The 19,065-nt window shown below is 40.5% G+C and overlaps 2 protein-coding genes across 5 annotated transcripts in view; both read right to left on the bottom strand.

The window, feature by feature from the left end:
* Window positions 1–574: 574 nt before the first annotated feature.
* Window positions 575–19,063, bottom strand: LOC122639949 (short-chain dehydrogenase TIC 32 A, chloroplastic-like). 4 transcript variants are annotated; one of them, XM_043833025.1, is made up of 9 exons: window positions 19,029–19,063; window positions 18,457–18,872; window positions 17,309–17,337; window positions 17,012–17,220; window positions 4,444–4,562; window positions 3,984–4,079; window positions 3,807–3,897; window positions 3,227–3,380; window positions 575–933 (listed from the first exon to the last, which is right to left on the bottom strand). In XM_043833025.1, exons 2-9 carry the CDS (start codon window positions 18,845–18,847, stop codon window positions 784–786), a joined length of 1,239 nt encoding a protein of 412 aa, XP_043688960.1. In that variant the 5' UTR covers window positions 18,848–18,872; window positions 19,029–19,063; the 3' UTR covers window positions 575–783. The 4 variants fall into 4 exon arrangements, with proteins under 4 accessions (XP_043688960.1, XP_043688967.1, XP_043688951.1 ...); XM_043833032.1 differs by lacking the exon at window positions 4,444–4,562 and having other exon boundaries at window positions 17,012–17,058; window positions 17,168–17,220; window positions 18,457–18,925; window positions 18,988–19,042; XM_043833016.1 differs by having other exon boundaries at window positions 18,990–19,032.
* Window positions 10,320–19,065, bottom strand: part of LOC122648836 (pre-mRNA-splicing factor ATP-dependent RNA helicase DEAH10-like) — a 45,220-nt gene continuing 36,474 nt past the window's right edge. Inside the window, exon 12 of the mRNA XM_043842104.1 lies at window positions 10,320–10,330. The gene's annotated coding sequence lies outside the window, so the exon portion shown is untranslated. The remainder of the gene's footprint in view (window positions 10,331–19,065) is intronic.

The following is a 19,065-nucleotide window of genomic DNA, read 5'->3' on the forward strand; positions in this document are numbered from 1 at the left end:
TTGGGGTTACTACTTTTGGGAGGAAAAGCTGCCTACCTGCTCAAATCGGTTGGAAACATTACAGCTAGGGAGATCCGGAACTCCTCAAATCCAAGTTCTTTTGCTCTTCACGCAATCTGAGGTTTATTTTTGTGATTTCTCCTTTGATTTTTTGAATTTGGTAATGATATTATAGTATGTTGTACATAATTTGTAATCAAACTTTTTTTGTCTATCATACAATATCGTGACAATATAATAAAAAAATCTAATAATGTAATTTTGTAGAGAGAGAGAGAGAGAAAAGGATAGAGATAGATGACGGGGTGGGGTTGCAGAGGAGAGGAGGGGAGGGGGAGGGGAGGGGGAGGGGAAGAGATCACTGGCTGAGATGGACATGGAATTATCTCTCTTAAACCCAGATTCTTTCCTGATGATGAGGTAATTCATTAGCAGTCGCGATGCTTCAGGACCCTAAATTAGAGGGTAGTTCATCGTTCATCAAGGATGGCAACTAATGTCAATACATAAACAAGTAACCATTGTAGACACAGGATGTGCCAGTTTCCTGCTAGAAAACATTTTTCATGCATACATAAACAAATGTCAAATGGCACTTAATTCAACTCAACCAAGACCATTTTGCAAGACTTGAGGTCAGCTGATTGCATGACTCAAGTCTCACCATTTCCAGTGTAATCAAGCCGACATCTTGTGGTAACTTGTAAGCAGGTTTGTTTAATTTAGCCACACAGATGATAAAATTTCCGACAATAATAATGTTCTTCCCAATTGATGTTCCAATCAAGAAATATCCTTGGACACAAGCTGCGACTCTATAAACAACTTATATGAACTGGTCCATAATTTTTCTGCAAGTTCACGGTCATAAGAAAGTTTTGAGGAATTGACTGTCCTTCCTCTTCCTCCAAAAAAGTACTCTCCAGATGATTCCTGAAACGAAGAGTTAAGTATCAAATACTTGAGACTTCTAAACATATCAAAACCGAAAAAATTGTATAGCAATGTTCCAATATGCTTTTTGAAGCAACATGTTTCAATCTCTCTCCAACTTCATCAGTACAGCAAATTCAATGCCAATCAAACTCATTGAAGAATGTCACCACTGGAGATTCCAGTAAACAATTGTTAAGGAAAAGCATAATGTGGTTGACTCTCATGCCAGTAGACAAGTTATACAGGTTCAGCATGCTCTTTGTTCGGTTATGTCCAAGCTCAACACTTGTTGGGAAGGAACTCCAGCAGGACTTTTTTTTTTTTATCGTTATATTCAAGTCTTCAGCAGGTTATAAAGGTTTGAAAGCCTCTCCTTCAGTTTTGTTCAAGATCAACCTGGATGCACTGGGGGTAAGAGGATGTACATAGACTTGACATGGAAGGAGACTCCACCAAGACTTAACTTTCTTCATTATATTTGGGCCTTTCCCTTGGCAGAGAGGTCTTCAGAATATCATTCTTATGGAGAATTTCAGCTTGCTGGTTACATTTGCTGTGTTCTTTCACAGAACACTGAAACCGGACATTAAATTGGCTGATGATATGTCAAGGAAGATATTGTTATGCCATTCAGTTTCTTTGTGCTGCTTGGCTTTTCTTTGTTGTGCTTTGGATCTTTGCTGCTCAAGTCTTATATGTTCATTCTTTGCAACAAATTCTGTCATTCATTAATAAAAGGAAAAAAAAAATTCCCCACTTTGAAAAAAATTTAAAATGGCAAGTTGGGAAGAGTCACAAGCTTGCCATTCAGCATCGAAAGCATGATGATTAGTCGCCAATTCAGGTCAACACCTGATAATTAATCAAAGTGTCAACCTAAAATATCTGATACTAAAATCCCGAGGGGCAGCGGTCTGATCAAAACTCTAGACAAAGGGCCTTTTGGCATTTCTACAAGATGTCAAGCACTGAAATTCTTAAAGATTACATACAGATCAGCAAAGTAAGCCAGTAAGGGGAAAAAGAATTATATAAATCAAAACATTTCCAGAAATGTCAAGTTAGAGCTTTTCACATATGATAGACCCCATTTTTGCTAATAGTAAGGGCAGAAAGATATTTTATTCATTATAGAAAGCTTATCTTAGGTAATTACTACAGTAAAAACTACATAAAATGTCCAAGGGAAATAGTGGAAAGGGGTTAAGAGGATGGAGGAGAAGATGGAAAGATTGAGAGAGAATCCATTGTCCATGAACTTAGTTGAGTTGGTACGGAATATGAAAATCTCAGCCCAGTTCTTCTGCCCCAACCACTGACTTCTTTTCTTTTTTTCTTTTTAAATTGGAAGTTATGGTTCAACTATTTCAATCAAATATTCAACCATGTCATTTTTTTTTTGGATAAATATGGTAATATATTCAATAAAGCACAAAACGTATAAGCAGCTCAGAAGAATGAGCAGGAAAAAAAAAAAAATACAAACTGACTGAAAAATATCTGGAGCACCAAGTCTACATACTCTAGAGAACAGAATAGGAAGATCCCAAGAAGCCACAATCACCCTATTCCAAGGGGTATCCTCACATAACCCAATTGGATCACCCAGTTTGCTTCTTATCTCAAAGGATATTGAGTTCCAAGTCTGGTCATATGATCTCAAAGGATATTTGAGTTCCCCACAATTGTTAGATATTGAGATTCTCTTTTATAGAATGTTGATTACAAGGGGGCCTACTGTATTGGCAGCTTAGCGACATATGATCCCTTTGCAGCTCACTTTTAAGCAATATACCAAGGGTGCAACTTCAGTAGGCTGGGTCAGGTTGAGTGCCAACTGCACAAACAGAACAGTCTACCCATAACCAGACCTCCCAGAGGTACTCAACCTGCCCGACCAAACCTTAATTCTTATCTAGTAGATACCATCTCAACTCAGATCATATCTAGGCCAGGTTAGGCTTGTATGACCAACATTTCAAGTTAGAAGCAAGAGTGTACGCATTGAACTCACATAATCCTGCAGTAGAAAGTAACCACTAGTTCTCACTATGGTTATTTATAATTCAGTGAACCACACATGTTGGGCTTGCATTTGGTCGGGTAACTGAGGCCCCAATCCATGCACAACCAATAAAGACAGTCAAGTTGGTATTTCCTGATAAAAAAGCCAACCTAAGATCTAAAATTTCAACCTAACCCAACATCTCTTATGTCAGATTTGCTTTAAATGCAAGCCAAATTAAAGCCGGAGACTAGATATGAGTGACGAAGGGAAAAGCAAACTTACTGGAGGTGCGAGCGTTGCATCAACAATAGACTCAACCCCATTTTCAGGAGACTGCAGGAGACCCAGGAGTCTTAAAACCATAAAAGCCAGCTGAGAAAGACATGATGGAACTTCCCGCATGATGTTAGTTTCTACAACCCCAGGATCCACAGCACTGTAAAATTGCACAAAATTGTTTTATGAGGAATTCAAACAATTATAGAGCTAATATGAGAAAAATTGATGAAATAAAGAAAATCAAAGCTTTAAAAATAGTGTGAGCACTATATATCGGAATTACCATTATAATACGCATTATAGGGACATACAGTGCACATTAGGATGATGTGCCCATTATTCCCTTTGGTATAACAGCATCAAAGATCATGTTGAAGATTTACCTAAGATACATGCCCACCAATAAATGGTCGTCATCATCTGAAGGCTAATAGTTTACCTAAAAAATGTCCTAGATGACAGGCACACTCTAGATCTCAACTCCTTTTTCTCAACATGTGTCCCAAATGGATTTGGACAACAATCATTAGTTGATTCATTTCAAATAGTCAGATTGTGGGTTTATGAAAAAAAAAAGACGAACTTCAAAAATACGTACAAGACAGAGACTTTGCAAGATTTATCTTTCAAGTATAGTCGCCGATGAAGCTCATAAGAGAACAGCAACAAGCAAACTGTAAATTGAAAACCACAAATGGTGATTAGAGTATAAACAAATCAAAGTTGATTTTATTTATATTTTTAGGGACATCTGGCTCACACTTAGAGTATTCATAAATATGAGCACACGGATACTGTTTTGATCTTGAGAAATACTTCCCAGCCAAAGTTTCCTCATCCACTTGTGTACCAGACACTGCAGGAAAGCAAATTAACATAATTAACTTTATATTAAATGACCCTTTTAGAGCTATCATGTAGACCATAACTAGGCTGTCGAGTTTAATTTTCAAACATAGAGATAAATAAAGCACTTGATTTCACTAGAAGACTGAATAAAACATAAAAGATCCTAACCGATCAGGCACCAAGTATGCGTAGATCCAAAGGTCAAGAAGTTGGATCATAAATGACAACCATGCAGGTCTGCTAAATTATAAAGCAAGGGAATAAATGTTGAGTAAGCCATTCAATGCAAGATCTTCTCAAGGAATCAAATAGCTATTTAACTCAAAATCTGTGGACTTGAAACTTTGCATAACTATTAAAAGCATGCTCACCACATCGATGGGTAAATGATGTAACATTAACTATCCGAGAAGGAACAGGGCTGCTTCTGAGAAGTGGTAACAGTAGATTAGTCAGAGCAAATGCACCAATGTAATTTGTTCCCATCATCCTGGAACATAAACAAAAAGTTCTCAGAGGGTCATGCTTTTTCTGGAGAGTCAATACCTGATTTCTACCATACAGGCAAATAACTGACAAAAACACAGCATTTAAAGCATTAAAAATATTTAAACAAACTCAAACTTGCTTAGGTTATAGACTTATAGTGGAGAGAGGGATTCAAACTCATGCAGCCTGACTTGCTCATTCACTTGGATGCTGAGTGGTGAATTGGAAAGCAGATGACTTCGCCAAGAAAGAGGTGATTAGACCTTTTATTTTCTTTGGGAAAAGCTTCCTTAATAGATTGGGGTCAATTTTGATGGTTTCTTGATTCTATCGTGGTAGTGTATAAGTCACCAATTCTTTGCAAGGTGTATTATGTTTTCATCATCAATAAAGCTATTGTTAGTTATCAAAAAATAAAAATAAAAATTATATGTGCTAAACTGCAACTGTGTTGAGTCGATGTGGTTTCAGACCCTACCTATATTAGTAGTGGACTATGTTCATCATACTCCCCCCATCCAACGACGACTTTTATCGCCTCTAGTTCTCATCCCAGTACCCCCTTTAAACACTGAAACATGTCTTTCTTTAATCCGACAGTCAATATTGAGAGACAAGAATTTAACCCTAACCTGATTTTCAAACCCAACCCTCCTCTCTCCGAACATTCTAAGACCAACCCTGGATGGGCCTGGCCCAGTCCAGTTCTAATTGGAACTAACCCAGCTCAGAAGTGAACTGGCTGAAGCGGCAAAATTTGGCATTTGACACCCATGGTTACGTCAACATTCAAAGGATTCGATTCACCAGCGAGATCCTGTCGCTCGACATTCTCTGCTATTGAATGATCCCTTCAAATGCCGAACGTAATCCATGAACCGTCGACCCTGTTAAGTCCACCTAACGACAAACACTAAGTTCTGTTCGACACTGAAATGCCTGACTCGACATCGAAGCCCGCTCTTCAACATGGCTTCGATGGTGAAGTTCTTTTTTGTTTGTCGAACTTAGCCAGTTCGATGTCGGATTCTGGGAATTCACAAAAAATGTGGACTGTATATTTTTAGACTCTGATGGCTATTGCATGTTGGGGATCACTCTTAGAGGCCAAGAACCATCTAGGTTCAATTCTTGACCCCCAAGGCACTCCTTGAATATGATAGACATGGTTACTTGCTCCATTTTGATTGGCCAAGTGGCGTTGGCACCCTTTTGCACCATTGATGAGAAACCACCTCATGAGATGCAATTTGGACGATTTGGAAGGGGTTTTTTGACCCTAGGATGTGTTAAGGAGTTAGTAGTCCTCCTTAAATCTATAAATACAAGGCTTCTCACGTTGAGAAGGATCTTTTGGCAAACTCTTGGATTATTGAATCCCTCTTTGGCTAAGAGTGAGCTAGAGAGAGAGCTAGTTCAACACTAATTGGTGGATGGTTAGATCCGAATTTGGGCTTCTCTCTTGAGTTAAGAGCAGCCTCCAACCTTCCTCTTTCATGGTTCTTCAATCAAGTAAGGGTATCTCTCCTTCTTTTACTTATTTTAATTGCATCTACTCTTGTGTTCATACACCTTTCTTTGTGATTACATACAAAAGGTGGTGTATGATCCTACCTCCCTAGGTAGTGGTCATTCACCCATGTTGTAATGATTTTACTCCTTGTTTATGTGTGTTCCTTATGTCTTCTAACCATGCACGTCTCATTATTTCTCTAGCTTTCTTAGGTTATGTTTTGAATGTTTTGCATGTTGAGTCTAATTCTTCTTATGCTTCTGTGACGCTTTCATAACGATGATCTCTTTTAATGTTTACGGCGGTAGTAGAGCTTCAACCACAATGGTCTGAAAGAGAATCAGTGCGGGAAGAATGCGGCCTAGGAGTAGTTCCAGAATCGGTCAGTCAGAGTCGGTGAGAGCCAGCAACTGGCTATTGCTTATATCATCAAAGAAAAACAGGACGTAAAACATGTACAGATCAGCGATGCATTAGACTCCCAGATATGGACAAGGTGCATATGAATCGAAGAGATTTAAACTTGAACATGAGAAATAGACATGCAACGATATTAAGGCATGAGACTTAAACTATATGCATGCATGGAGAACACATTTCATTAAGATGACATAAAACAATATCTACTGAAAGATGATCATCATATATCATATAAAGCATTAGGGAATCCACAATCATGAAAACCATCATAAATTAATGATGAGAAACATAGAAAATAACAAAAACTTAACTTACCATGCACAGACCTAATCTATAGATGCATAGAGAATAAGAACGATGATGTATTACTACAAAGGAAGAGAAATCCATCCATGAAAAGAAATAATTATATTAGAATAGATATTTTTGTCGATTTTTTAGGGTTTTGCCTTGATCTTATGTTTTCTTCCTTCAAATCCACATTTCCAATGTTTTCTTTGTGTTTTTACCAATGATTTAACTTCAAAAGGATTTTTCCTATTTTTTGGGAACTTTTTTGGATTTTCTAGTATTTTCCAAGTGTTTTCTAGCCCTAGTGGGCAAGCCTTGGCACAACGGTTAAGTTGCTCTATTGCAACCTGTTGGTTACGGGTTCGAAACTTGCAAACAGCCTCTCCTGCGAAGCAGGGAGGCTGTGTACATTTGCCTCTTCCAGACCCTGCAGTAGCGGGAGCCTCATGCACTGGGAAGCTCTTTAATACTAACTCTAGTTTTGAAGTCAGCCACTTTGGGTATGTGCCATAAATCCTAGCTTTTGCTTTTATGCATTTTATTTATTTTCTTTTGCTGTATTTTAGTTTTATCTGCATGTGTTATATAGTTTAGCCAATTAACACTAAGACCGGTTTAAGTGAGCAGATGGGTGCCTAACACCTTCCCTAGACCGTAACATTGACTTGTACTCAGATCAACGGTTCGACAAGTCCCCATTGAGTGGTCATGGAGTCATTTTTTGTTTAGTGTGGGTCCTAGACCCTTATCTAGGTGGCGACTCTTGATTTGATTCAACTCCCTCTTCCCAAAGAGATGAGGTGGAGGACAAGTGACATTGCCCACCATCGTCTGTTCTCACAATCCCCCCCTTCTTCTCTTCCTTTTTCTCTACAGTGTTATTTTATTAATCCTGCAAAAGGTCACCAACAGAGAGGAACCGAGACTCCCCTGTTTCTCTGTTTGTTTGTTGTTACAACCCTTCAAGACTGCTCCATTGATTCCTTCTGAGAAGTTGGTGCAGAAGACTGATATACACCCTGCAGCACCTAGTGTTTGGAGTTCTCTGGCAGGATTTTCAGACCTTGATATATCTTAATCTGGCCATCAGCTTCAGGCCATATTCTGGTATATTACTACCCTTCCTGTACTCCTGTACCCTCCAATCGATGATGGTTTGAACTCCATCCTTTGGTTAAATAGAGCTGTGACAGTAAGTTGCTATTTTCTTCACATAGTTTCTAATTCTGTGCAAGAGCCATTACTCCACATCCAGCCGTCCTTTGAGGTTGACCTTTTGAAGTGTTAAAGGGTACCCCAGATCCTTCTTTCAACAGAAGTTTGGACTCCATCCATGGTGTCCATCGATGGCTGCAGCTAATTGAAGTTTAGACCTTTAGTTTTTAATTTTGGAGTGCAGCTGGCTTGAAGTTTCTGTCCATTGGATTACCTTGGGCTTGATATATGTTATTCCCTATATTGAATGGCTGTTATGTTGTTATTTTGATTTGGGGGAGGGGGGTTTACTGTGTTGATGTGGAGTTATAGCTAGGTTACTAATTCTGAAACCTAGTTGCTATTTTGGTGGACTTGCATTATTTCACTATCCCACTGTCGGATTTAGATCACTTTATTGAAGACCCTAGGGAGACCATCTACTAGTTAGATTTAGGTTAGGGAAGTAAGTAGAGAAGAAGAAGTTTGACGAAGAAGGGGAAGACAAGAGAAGAGGTAGGAGAAGAATAGAACAGGTTGTAATCGATTGTGTTGGAGAGTATTCTCCATACACCTATATTAATCCAAACATAATAATAAAGAGAGAATTACATTCACCTCCCTAGGGAGGTACTAGAGAAATAAAGAAGAAAGAAAATTACATAATAAGATAACTAGTAATGTAACTAGTTCCAAAACTACCCCTGTTACATGAATTCTAACACTCCCCCTCAAGCTGGAGAATATATATCATGCATTCCCAGCTTGCTTAGGAGAGTACTGAACTGAGGAGAGCCAAGAGCCTTGGTGAAGATATCTGCCAACTGATCCCCAATCTTCACAAAAGGAATACAAATACAGCCAGAGTCAATCTCCTCCTTGATGAAGTGCCTATCAACCTCAATGTGCTTAGTCCGGTCATGCTGAACAGGGTTGTGAGCAATCCTGATGGCAGCCTTGTTGTCACAGTACAGCCTCATGGGTCCTTCAGTGTCAAACCCCAATTCCTGAACAAGTCTCTTTAGCCAGATGAGTTCACACACCCCATGTGCCATAGCTCTAAATTCTGCCTCGGCACTAGATCCTGCCACAACATGCTGTTTCTTACTCCTCCATGTGACTAAGTTACCTCCCACAAAGGTACAATAGCCGGAGGTGGATCTCCTGTCTGTAATGGAACCAGCCCAATCGGCATCTGTGAAGCCTTCCACTCTCAAGTGATTGTGTCTTGCATACAACAGTCCTTTCCTTGGAGAAGACTTCAAATACCTCAGGATGCGATACACAGCATCCAAATGGCCACTCTTGGGAGCATGCATGAATTGGCTGACAACTCCCACTGCATAAGAGATATCTGGCCGAGTCATAGAGAGATAGATAAGCTTCCCTACTAGCCTTTGATACTTTCCCGCATCAACAAGAGAAGGACCACAGTCCTCTCCTAGTTTGTGATTCTGCTCAATAGGAGAATTTGCTAATTTGCAACCTAACATCCCTGTCTCTGTCAACAAATCAAGGATAAACTTCCTCTGACATATGTTGATTCCTCTTTTGGTTCTTGACACTTCAATTCCTAAGAAGTACTTCAAGGGACCTAGATCTTTGATTTCAAATTGCTGTGCCAAGTAACTCTTCAAATTACCTATCTCAGCAGTGTCATTTCCTGTGACCACAATGTCATCAACATAGACAATAAGAGCTGTGATAGTACCATCACCCTTCTTGGTAAAGAGAGTGTAATCAGCTTGGCTCTGGGAGTACCCATTCTTCAGAATGGCCTATTGGAAGCGCTCAAACCATGCCTTTGGTGACTGTTTGAGACCATATAGAGCCTTCTTAAGGAGGCACACTTTCCCTACAGCGGAAGGCATCTTAAAGCCTGCATATACACTTCCTCTTCCAAGTCGCCATGAAGAAAGACATTCTTCACATCCAACTGATATAAATGCCAATCTTTATTGGCAGCCAAAGATAAAAGGACTCTTATTGAGTTGTGCTTGGCCACAGGAGCAAATGTCTCCTGGTAGTCAATTCCATAGACTTGACTGTACCCCTTGGCCACCAACCTTGCTTTGTATCTCTCAATACTGCCATCAGATTTATACTTGATTGTGTAGACCCATCTGCATCCAACTGGGACACGTCCCTTGGGAAGATCCACAAGTTGCCAAGTACCATTCTTCTCAAGTGCCATCATCTCCTCAGACATGGCTTGTTTCCACTTTGGGTCAGACATAGCATCAATGACATTCTTGGGAATAGAAGCAGTAGAGAGAGCAGTGATAAAGGCAAGACCTGTAGGAGAAAGTGCATCATAGGAAACAAACTGGGATATAGGATTAGTACAAGTTCTTTTTCCTTTCCTAACAGCAATAGGAAGGTCCAAATCAGATGGAGGCGAAGGAGTATCACCTGACTGAGAAGGATGGATCTCAGGATGTGGATCTGGATCTGAGGAGGACTCTTGGTAGGTCTTCTTTCTTGTTTTATGCAAGCCTTCACCCTTTTGGTATGTAATGTGGTAATCCTTCTCCTTACCAGAACCACTTTCAACCACCAATTCAGTATTCTCCCCTGGTTGATTATCAGTGTCAACCACATCTACAGTCCTGTGTTTTCCAATGTCAAGCATAAAAGGAGATGTAGGTAGGGGTGAAAGGAAGAAATCAGTAGCCTCTTCACTCCCACAATTCTCCCCCTGAAGAGGATGCTGAGAAGGAACAAAGAAAGGAACAGGCTCAAGAAAGGTAACATCCTTAGAAATGAGACAGCGGCGGGAGGATAGGTGATAACACTTGTAACCCTTGGTAGTAGAAGAGTACCCGAGGAAGAGGCATTTGAGAGCTTTGGGGTCAAGTTTAGTGCGAGCAGATTTGTTAACATGCACATAACAGACACATCCAAAGACTTTAGGAGGAAGAGAAAAAGCAGAGACCTTAGGAGATAAGATGTCCAAGGGAGATTTGAAATTAAGGAGCTTGGTAGGCATACGATTGATAAGAAAGGAGGCAGTGAGAAGAGGCGCAGACTAGAAGGTCTTGGGGACATGCATGCCAAACAAGAGACTACGGGTGACCTCTAGTAAATGGCGATTTTTCCTCTCAGCAACCCCATTTTGTTGGGGCATGTCAACACACGCTAGCTGATGGATAATGCCATGAGTAGTAAAGAAGGTTTGAAGGCCACCAAACATGTACTCTCCCCCTTTGTCAGAGCGGACAATTTTGATTCGAGTCTCAAATTGAGTAAGAATCATTTGATAAAAATTCTGAAAGGCATCACAAACATCACTCTTATGCTTTAGAAGAATAGTCCATGCGGCACGTGAAGAATCATCAACAAATGACACAAAGTAACGATAGCCAAATAGAGAGGTAGTAGGGGAAGGACCCCAAACATCAGTGTGCACAATATGAAAAGGAGAAACAGTTCTATTGCCATGAAAAGGATATGAAGACCTACAATGTTTGGCAAACATACATGGTTCACATTGAAAAACATGAGAAGAGGCAATAGAAGAAAATAAATGAGGCAATTGTTTCCTCATTACAACAAAAGATGGATGGCCAAGACGGCGATGCCATAACATAACAGAATCCATAAAACTACTATCATTACGGCCACACACATAGGATTGAGCTGTGGGCAAAAAAGGGTAAAAAAAATAGAGGCCTTGCTCCTCACGTCCACTACCAATAATCCTCTTCGTCACCAAATCCTGAAAAAGACAATGAGAAGGAAAAAATGTGACACAACAGTTGAGAGATTTAGTCAAATGACTCACAGATAAAAGGTTCAGTGTAAGGTTAGGGACATAAAGAACAAAAGAAAGGGAAATAGATGAGGTCACAGGGATAGTACCCTTACCAGAGATGGAGAAAAGGGAGCCATCAGCTACCCTAACCTTATCCTTACCAGAGCAAATGGTATAGGAATCATAATAATGAGACGTACCAATCATGTGGTCTGTAGCACCAGAGTCAATGACCCAAGACTGAGCGGCAGAAGAAGCTGAAGTGGAGACCTGCAAAGCTGAGGAGGATGAGGAGCCAGCAACACTGGATGTAGAAGATCTGCTCAACTGTGAAACAACCCTGCGGACCACTGCATCCATAAAGGTGGAGTCATCTTGAGGAGCATCAGCCTCAGTTGTCACTGAATGAGCTCGAGCTCCCCCTCTACGGCCACCACGACCACGTGTACCAGGAGGACGACCATGGAGAGACCAACACCTATCCTTGGTGTGGCCAGTTCGTCCACAATGATCACACTTAAATCTGTCTCTCCCAACTCCACTGGCACCCACTGCCTTTACAGTACTGGCTTCCTCCCGGTTAGGCCGTTGGCCTCTACCACCTCCACAGGTGTCCCGAAAAGAACTGGAATTAAGAGCAGACCTCTCATGAGATGATGCAGGTGCTGGTGCCATAGTAAGCCGCCGAGTCTCTTCACTCTGTAGGTAACTGCAAACCTCACTAAGAGAAGGGAGAGGAGACCGGCCTAACAGTTGGAGTCTAACTGGCTCATAATCAGGATTCACACCACCGAGTAAAGAGAAGACACGCTCCTTTTCAAGAGTCTGATACACCTTAGCCTCATCCTCTGGGTTGGTCAAATGAAGGTCTCTGTAGTGATCATATTCCTCAACAAGACTAAGGAACACACTATAGTACTCAGAAATAGTGCGGTCACCTTGCTTCAATGAGTGAATTTTTTGGTGGAGCTGATAGACTTTGGCAGTATCACCTACTCTGTCAAAGGCTACAGAGACTATCCCAGATAGCTTTGGCAGTTTCCTTCCTTATAAACCTTCTCCCAATCTCAGGCTTCATGGATAAGATCAACCATGTCATAATTGTGGAATTTTCGGTCTCCCATTTATCAAAAGTGGGTGAACTAGCCTCTGGAGCCTTGATAGTGCCTGTGATATAACCAAGTTTTCCTCTACTCCTAAGGGAAAGTCTCAATGAGTGTGACCAATCCAAGTAATTGGTACCATCGAGTTTCACAAAGGAAATCTGTTGGCGAGTATTCTCATAAACCAACTGAGGAGCTGTTGAAGGGGGCTGTGAATCAGCCGAACCAAGCTCAGAAGACTCTGTACCAGCCATCATGTAGGGGAAGTGGTACTTGACCATAAACCAGATAAAAAACAGCAAGTGGGGAGTATAAACTCTACCCAAATAGAGATTCCAACTAGGAAGAAGCTTCAAGATTGCAAATACAGATATGCATAACCATCTCTCAACCAAACAAGAAGCTCAAAGTACCCTAGATGCAAGAACAGCATTATCGGATTTACCTGGGCAGAGGAAGAACACCACAAAAAACTGAGTTGTGCTCAACAAGGAGATGCATCCATCAATAAAGGACACCAGAGACAGAAAGAGGATCCTTTTTCGATCCTAATGGGCTACTCCAACCACCAAAGCCATTCCCAAATAAGGAGGTGCCAAGGTCTGCAACTGAAAGCAGCGGAGATCTGAGCAGAAACTGGATCCAACGAAAAAGAGTCTGTGCTCAGATTGGATCTCCAAGCAGCAAGAGGAAGCAAAGTCACTTAAGTAGCACCCTTGGGCGATTCTAGAGAGCTACTCCAATCCTCAAACCCATGCTAGAAGAAGAAGATACAGAGACTGCAATAGAAGGCTGGCGGTAATCCTAGCACAGGCTAGCAAGGCTTCAAATCATCAAATGGGCTGCATCAAGGCTCAACCAGCAGCTGTAATAACTTGAATAAATCATTCTAAGCCTATTCCATAGTGCTCTCACAGATTCTTTACATAGGAGGCTTCTCCTTGAAACCCTTTATGCCCTAGGATTTCAAAGAGAAGGAAAGAATGAAAACAAGAAGCTGGATTCGACTCTCAAACCGTAAGGCTCTGATACCAAGTTAGATTTAGGTTAGGGAAGTAAGTAGAGAAGAAGGAGAAGTTTGAGGAAGAAGAGGAAGACAAGAGAAGAGGTAGGAGAAGAATAGAACAGGTTGTAATCGATTGTGTTGGAGACTATTCTCCATACACCTATATTAATCCAAATATAATAATAAAGAGAGAATTACATTCACCTCCCTAGGGAGGTACTAGAGAAATAAAGAAGAAAGAAAATTACATAATAAGATAACTAGTAATGTGACTAGTTCCAAAACTACCCCTGTTACATGACTTCTAACACTACTGCTGTTAGTTTAAAGCTGATCAGATTTGTAAATTGGGACTAATCTTGGTGTTCAAGCTACTGTTTAGTGAGCCCTCCAATTTTGTTGATGGGATTGTAACTTCTATGATAGTGTTAGATTGAATCCACCAACTTGGTATCAGAGCTATGGCAGAGAGCAGTACAAGACCCCAAACTCAGCTCATGATCCTTTAAATCAAATATTGGAGATGATGCAACAGATGTCGGCAGAAAACAATAAACATTTTGAAATGTTGACAAGCATGGAGCAACGGATGAGTACCCTTATCCCTACACAAGGCAGCTTTGAAAATGTAGGGGTGTTAGGGGGCAGCCTACTCATTCTATAGCCAATAACACTCAGAAATTTATGGGTAGAGGGGCATAGAGAATTCAAACACCTCAACCTACCTTGGAGGTATATTTGATGATGTCATGCTTTGAATGTAGCAATTGTGGACAGCATAGACACTTTGATGATTCTCAAAGGTTACCCTGGAGTTGAAAGAATATAGTGGAAATTTCGACCCACAAATTTTCTATGAACGTTCTGGATGATCATTTTGAGTGATATGAGCTGACAGAACCAAGGAAGATGAAATTAGTGCGTGCAAAGCTTATTGGGCTCGCAAAAGAGTGTTGGGATAATCAAGAGCAAAGGTTACACATACGAGGTGCATCACCTACTGACCTACTACTTGGGATGAGATGAAAGAAAAATTGAATGACAAGTACCTTCCACAAACTTTACGAGCACAACTGCATAATCAGTTAAATTCCTTGAGGCAAGGCACACTTCCTATCACTGAGTATATACAACAATTTGACTCGCTTGAATTGCAGAGGAGGATTGAGGAACATGACATAGCTTCAGTCACGATTCAAGTTACGGTTATGGCCAGAGATTCGGCGAGAGCTTGGTGTGGTTGACATCTATGACATATAAGATTGCTTTCAGAAGGCTCTACAGGCTAAGGAATTGTTAAAACCACCTATGAGGAGACTTGGTTTCCAAGCCGAGGAGTATACTAGGACACCTAGTAGTGTTGCTTCAGATGGTCATACTGATAAACAGACACATGCTCCCACTGTTACAAAAAAGGGGAAAGCTCCCATGGTGTGGAGGAAGTGAGGTCAAGCATTATCATTGTCTCAACTATGGTCATTTTGCCAAAATTTTCCCTTATCACAGCCAACATTGAAGCCAACCTGGATATGGAATCTTATGACGGAGTCCCTGCTGACGATATGGTCGAGAGCCGAGGAGTATACTAGGACACCTAGTAGTGTTGCTTCAGATGGTCATACTGATAAACAGACACATGCTCCCACTGTTACAAAAAAGGGGAAAGCTCCCATGGTGTGGAGGAAGTGAGGTCAAGCATTATCATTGTCTCAACTATGGTCATTTTGCCAAAATTTTCCCTTATCACAGCCAACATTGAAGCCAACCTGGATATGGAATCTTATGACGGAGTCCCTGCTGACGATATGGTCGAGAGCAACCAACTAGTGACAATGAAGATGGTTAAGAGGGAGCTCATGGATCGCATGTCTTGTTCTTGGTCCTGTCAACTGAGATGACTGAATACAATTTTATTTATTAATCCTGCAAAAGGTTTCCAACAGAGAGGAACCAAGACTCCCCTATGCCTGTTACAACCCTTAAAGACTGCTCCATCGATTCCTTCCAAGAAGCCAGTGCAGAAGACTCGTATACACCCTGTGGCACCCTATGTTTGGACTTCTCTGGCAGGGATTTTCATACCTCAACAACAACAACAAACTCAGCCTATCCCAACTTAATGGAGTCGGCTACATGGATCCTAACAAAACAAAGTAGGGCAAACTGCAGTGTTATTATTATATATAAAAAAAGGGGAGTGAGATGGAAAATAAAAAATGGAAAACGACACATGAAGGATAGAAAATAAATGGAAAACATGAAAGATGAAGGATGAAAGTAAGAGGAAAAAGGCACAACCCAACGAGTCAGGAAAATCTCAGCTAAATGGGGTCTGCTACATGGATCTTTGCCCTCCAATAGGCTCTATCCGAGGTCATACTTGGTACAAGGCCTAGACTATGCATGTCCTTCCTCACAACTTCTCCTATGGTCATTTTAGGAATGCCCCTAGCTCTTTTAGCTCCTTCAATCGGAATCATATCACTCTTACTGGGGCGTCCATATGCCTTCGTTGAATATGGCCATACTACCTCAAATGACTCTCTCGGAGCTTGTCATTGATTGGGGCCACTCCCAAGCCAGCTCTAAAACGATCATTCCAGCCATCAACTTCAGGCCATATGCTGGTATATTACTGCCCTTCCTCTACTCTCCAATCGATGCTGGTTTGAGCTACATCCCCTGGCTGAATAGATGACAGTAAGTTGCTATTTTCTTCACATAGTCTCTAATTCTGTTCAAGAGCCATTACTCCACATCCAGCCTTCCATTAAGACTGATCTTTTGAAGTTTCTGTCCTTTGGATTACCTTGGGCGTCATATATGTTATTCCCTATATTGAGTGGCTGTTATGCTGTTATTTTGATGGACGGTTTACTATGTTGATGTGGAGTTATAGCTAGATTACTAATTTTGAAACCTAGTTGCTATTTTGGTGCACCTACAATATCTCACCATCCCACCGTCAGATTAAGATCACTTTTGGGGATATGGAAGACCCTAGGGAGACCTTCTACTGCTGTTAGTTTGGGGCTGATCAGATTTGTAAATTATGCCTAAGTAAAGAAAAATAATGAAATTACTGATCATAGCCTTCTAAGGTGAGATTGTTTTGGCATAAGGAAAGAAAAATAATGAAAAGGAAACAGAAAACAGACAAGATAATTACTGATCATAGCCTTCATTTGTGAATCTACATGATGTTGCAAATATCCCAGCATTGTTGATCAGGACTTGAACTGAAGGATGCATATTTGAATCTGAGAGCCACTGCTCAAGTGCATTTTTGAAATTCATGATTGATTGGAAACATGACAGATCAATCTGAAATGCTTTGAGATGGGCATCAGCATTCTGTTTCCTGATCTCTTCGACAGTCTATTTAACCACCAGAGAAATGCACATGTAGAAAGAAATGAAAAGGATGTAGTGGAAAATGATAACAAGACTTAGCTTTGAACTGTACCTTAGATAGAAGATAGGAAGAGCGTCCACCTGCAAATAAAAAAATGAAGTTTAGTTATTAGATCAGATATTGATAAAGGAACAATCTATTTCACACAATAAAAGAAACTGCTTCATGTATAATTTGAATGACAAAAGCAAGCCAATGCAAGGTTCAATCATCCAAAAGTCTCCATCAAAACAGAAAGAAAGAAAAGGCATCCTACATCAGCCTTATTAAGATCAAAGCAGATAAGTCTATAAATACACAGGAAAAAATGAATCTATCAGAATCAGCTAAAAAATGGTCAGATTCTGTTGACATCTTGATGTTAATCATGCAATCAAAAAACCATTGGATTGTTACTTCAAATTTACACAAAGCTTTTATAATTATTTTCCTAATGCTACTTAAAATAACTAACATAGTGGTGAGTTTAGCCTAGAATCCTTCGGAATTTTTTTTCTTCCAATGCGTGCAGCTTGTGTGTGTGTGTGGATCAGTGGAAGATAAGAGAAGTTTCATGTTCCACTCCTAGTTTACTGACTCACATCCCTACCTTCTCCCATCGTTACCTGACCAGTGACTGCCACCATTCCAACTCTAATCCATGATCTTTCAATGGATGAAAATGCTTTCGACATGGGGCTGTGGAAATAGCCTATCAGTATATGCATGACAGTGTAATGGGTAAATGCATACTAATTGTTTAGTCATGAAGCTAACACAAACACTAGCATCCTGGAATAGAACTAGGTTCGGAACTATATAGTACGTGGACTAAATCTAGAAAACAAAGCCCAAATGGCAGTTGAGGCTATCAACTTAATTATTTCACCGAATACTATGATATAACCTTTAATCACCAAGGTACTCCTACAATTCCTTTTATAATTTTGAGTTGTCATATTTCCAATCATGAAAAAAGGGGGTGGGGGTTGGGGGGGGGACTAGAAATACACTATCTTGTGCATAAATTTAGGATCCTAACAAACACGACGAGTTTTGTGACGTGAAGAATGAAAATCCAAGGTCTTGAGAGCAATATCATTTTTCAAAATCATGTTTTCGTAGATACATTATCTGCAGATATACTGAATACATGGCTTATGGCCTGGAATGAATGAACAACACATGAATAAAAAAAAATACAAAATAGTTAAGGATACCAAGAACGACATGGAAGCCTTCACGGGAAAGAGCATGGGCAGATGCAGCACCCAAACCAGATGTAGCCTGCAGCATCAAAGGAGGATAAAGTAATGGGTAAGGGAGAAGAAAAGTAAACAACAGAGGGATAAATGATGGATGACATACGCCCATGATGATACAGATGGGCCTGGTTGGTGCGTTTGTTTTGGAAATTGAACTGGGAGTAGGCAGCGGCGGAGAACAACGCGGGTAGGAGTGAGATATCCGAAAGAAGAAACCTCTGGAGAACAGCTGCAAGTAGGAGCAGACAAGAGCAAGTGTCCAAAACACTGCCATTCTCCAGAACTCCACACAGCAAACAAAATTCAAAGCGTCCCAACAGTCTCGCATCCTTGAATTCGTCTTCATCTCCCTCACCCAATTCTCGAAAATCCTTAACCCGAAATTCACCTGGAGCATAAACCATAAGAAGAAATACAAGAAATTCAGAATTCTAAACAAAATACGCATCAAATGACGGAGTGGAGAGTGTAAATGGAGTTTCAGGAACTAAAACTCGTTGTATTTGAGGAATTTCAGAGGTAGAAACCTTGTTGAGAGAAAGAGAACTTGTAGGACTGAAACTT

Source organism: Telopea speciosissima, chromosome 1, assembly GCF_018873765.1.
Source record: "Telopea speciosissima isolate NSW1024214 ecotype Mountain lineage chromosome 1, Tspe_v1, whole genome shotgun sequence".
Classification (NCBI taxonomy): domain Eukaryota; kingdom Viridiplantae; phylum Streptophyta; class Magnoliopsida; order Proteales; family Proteaceae; genus Telopea; species Telopea speciosissima.

Coding starts and splice junctions, on each gene's coding strand:
- LOC122639949 (XM_043833007.1), bottom strand. CDS start 18,898: ATGCTCCAGGTGAATTTCGGGTTAAGGATTTTCGAGAATTGGGTGAGG. Junction 17,338..18,456: donor AGGCTTCCATGTCGTTCTTG/GTATCCTTAACT, acceptor TTTTATTTGCAG/GTGGACGCTCTTCCTATCTT. Junction 3,381..3,821: donor TCTTGCAAAGTCTCTGTCTT/GTACGTATTTTT, acceptor GCAATTTTACAG/TGCTGTGGATCCTGGGGTTG.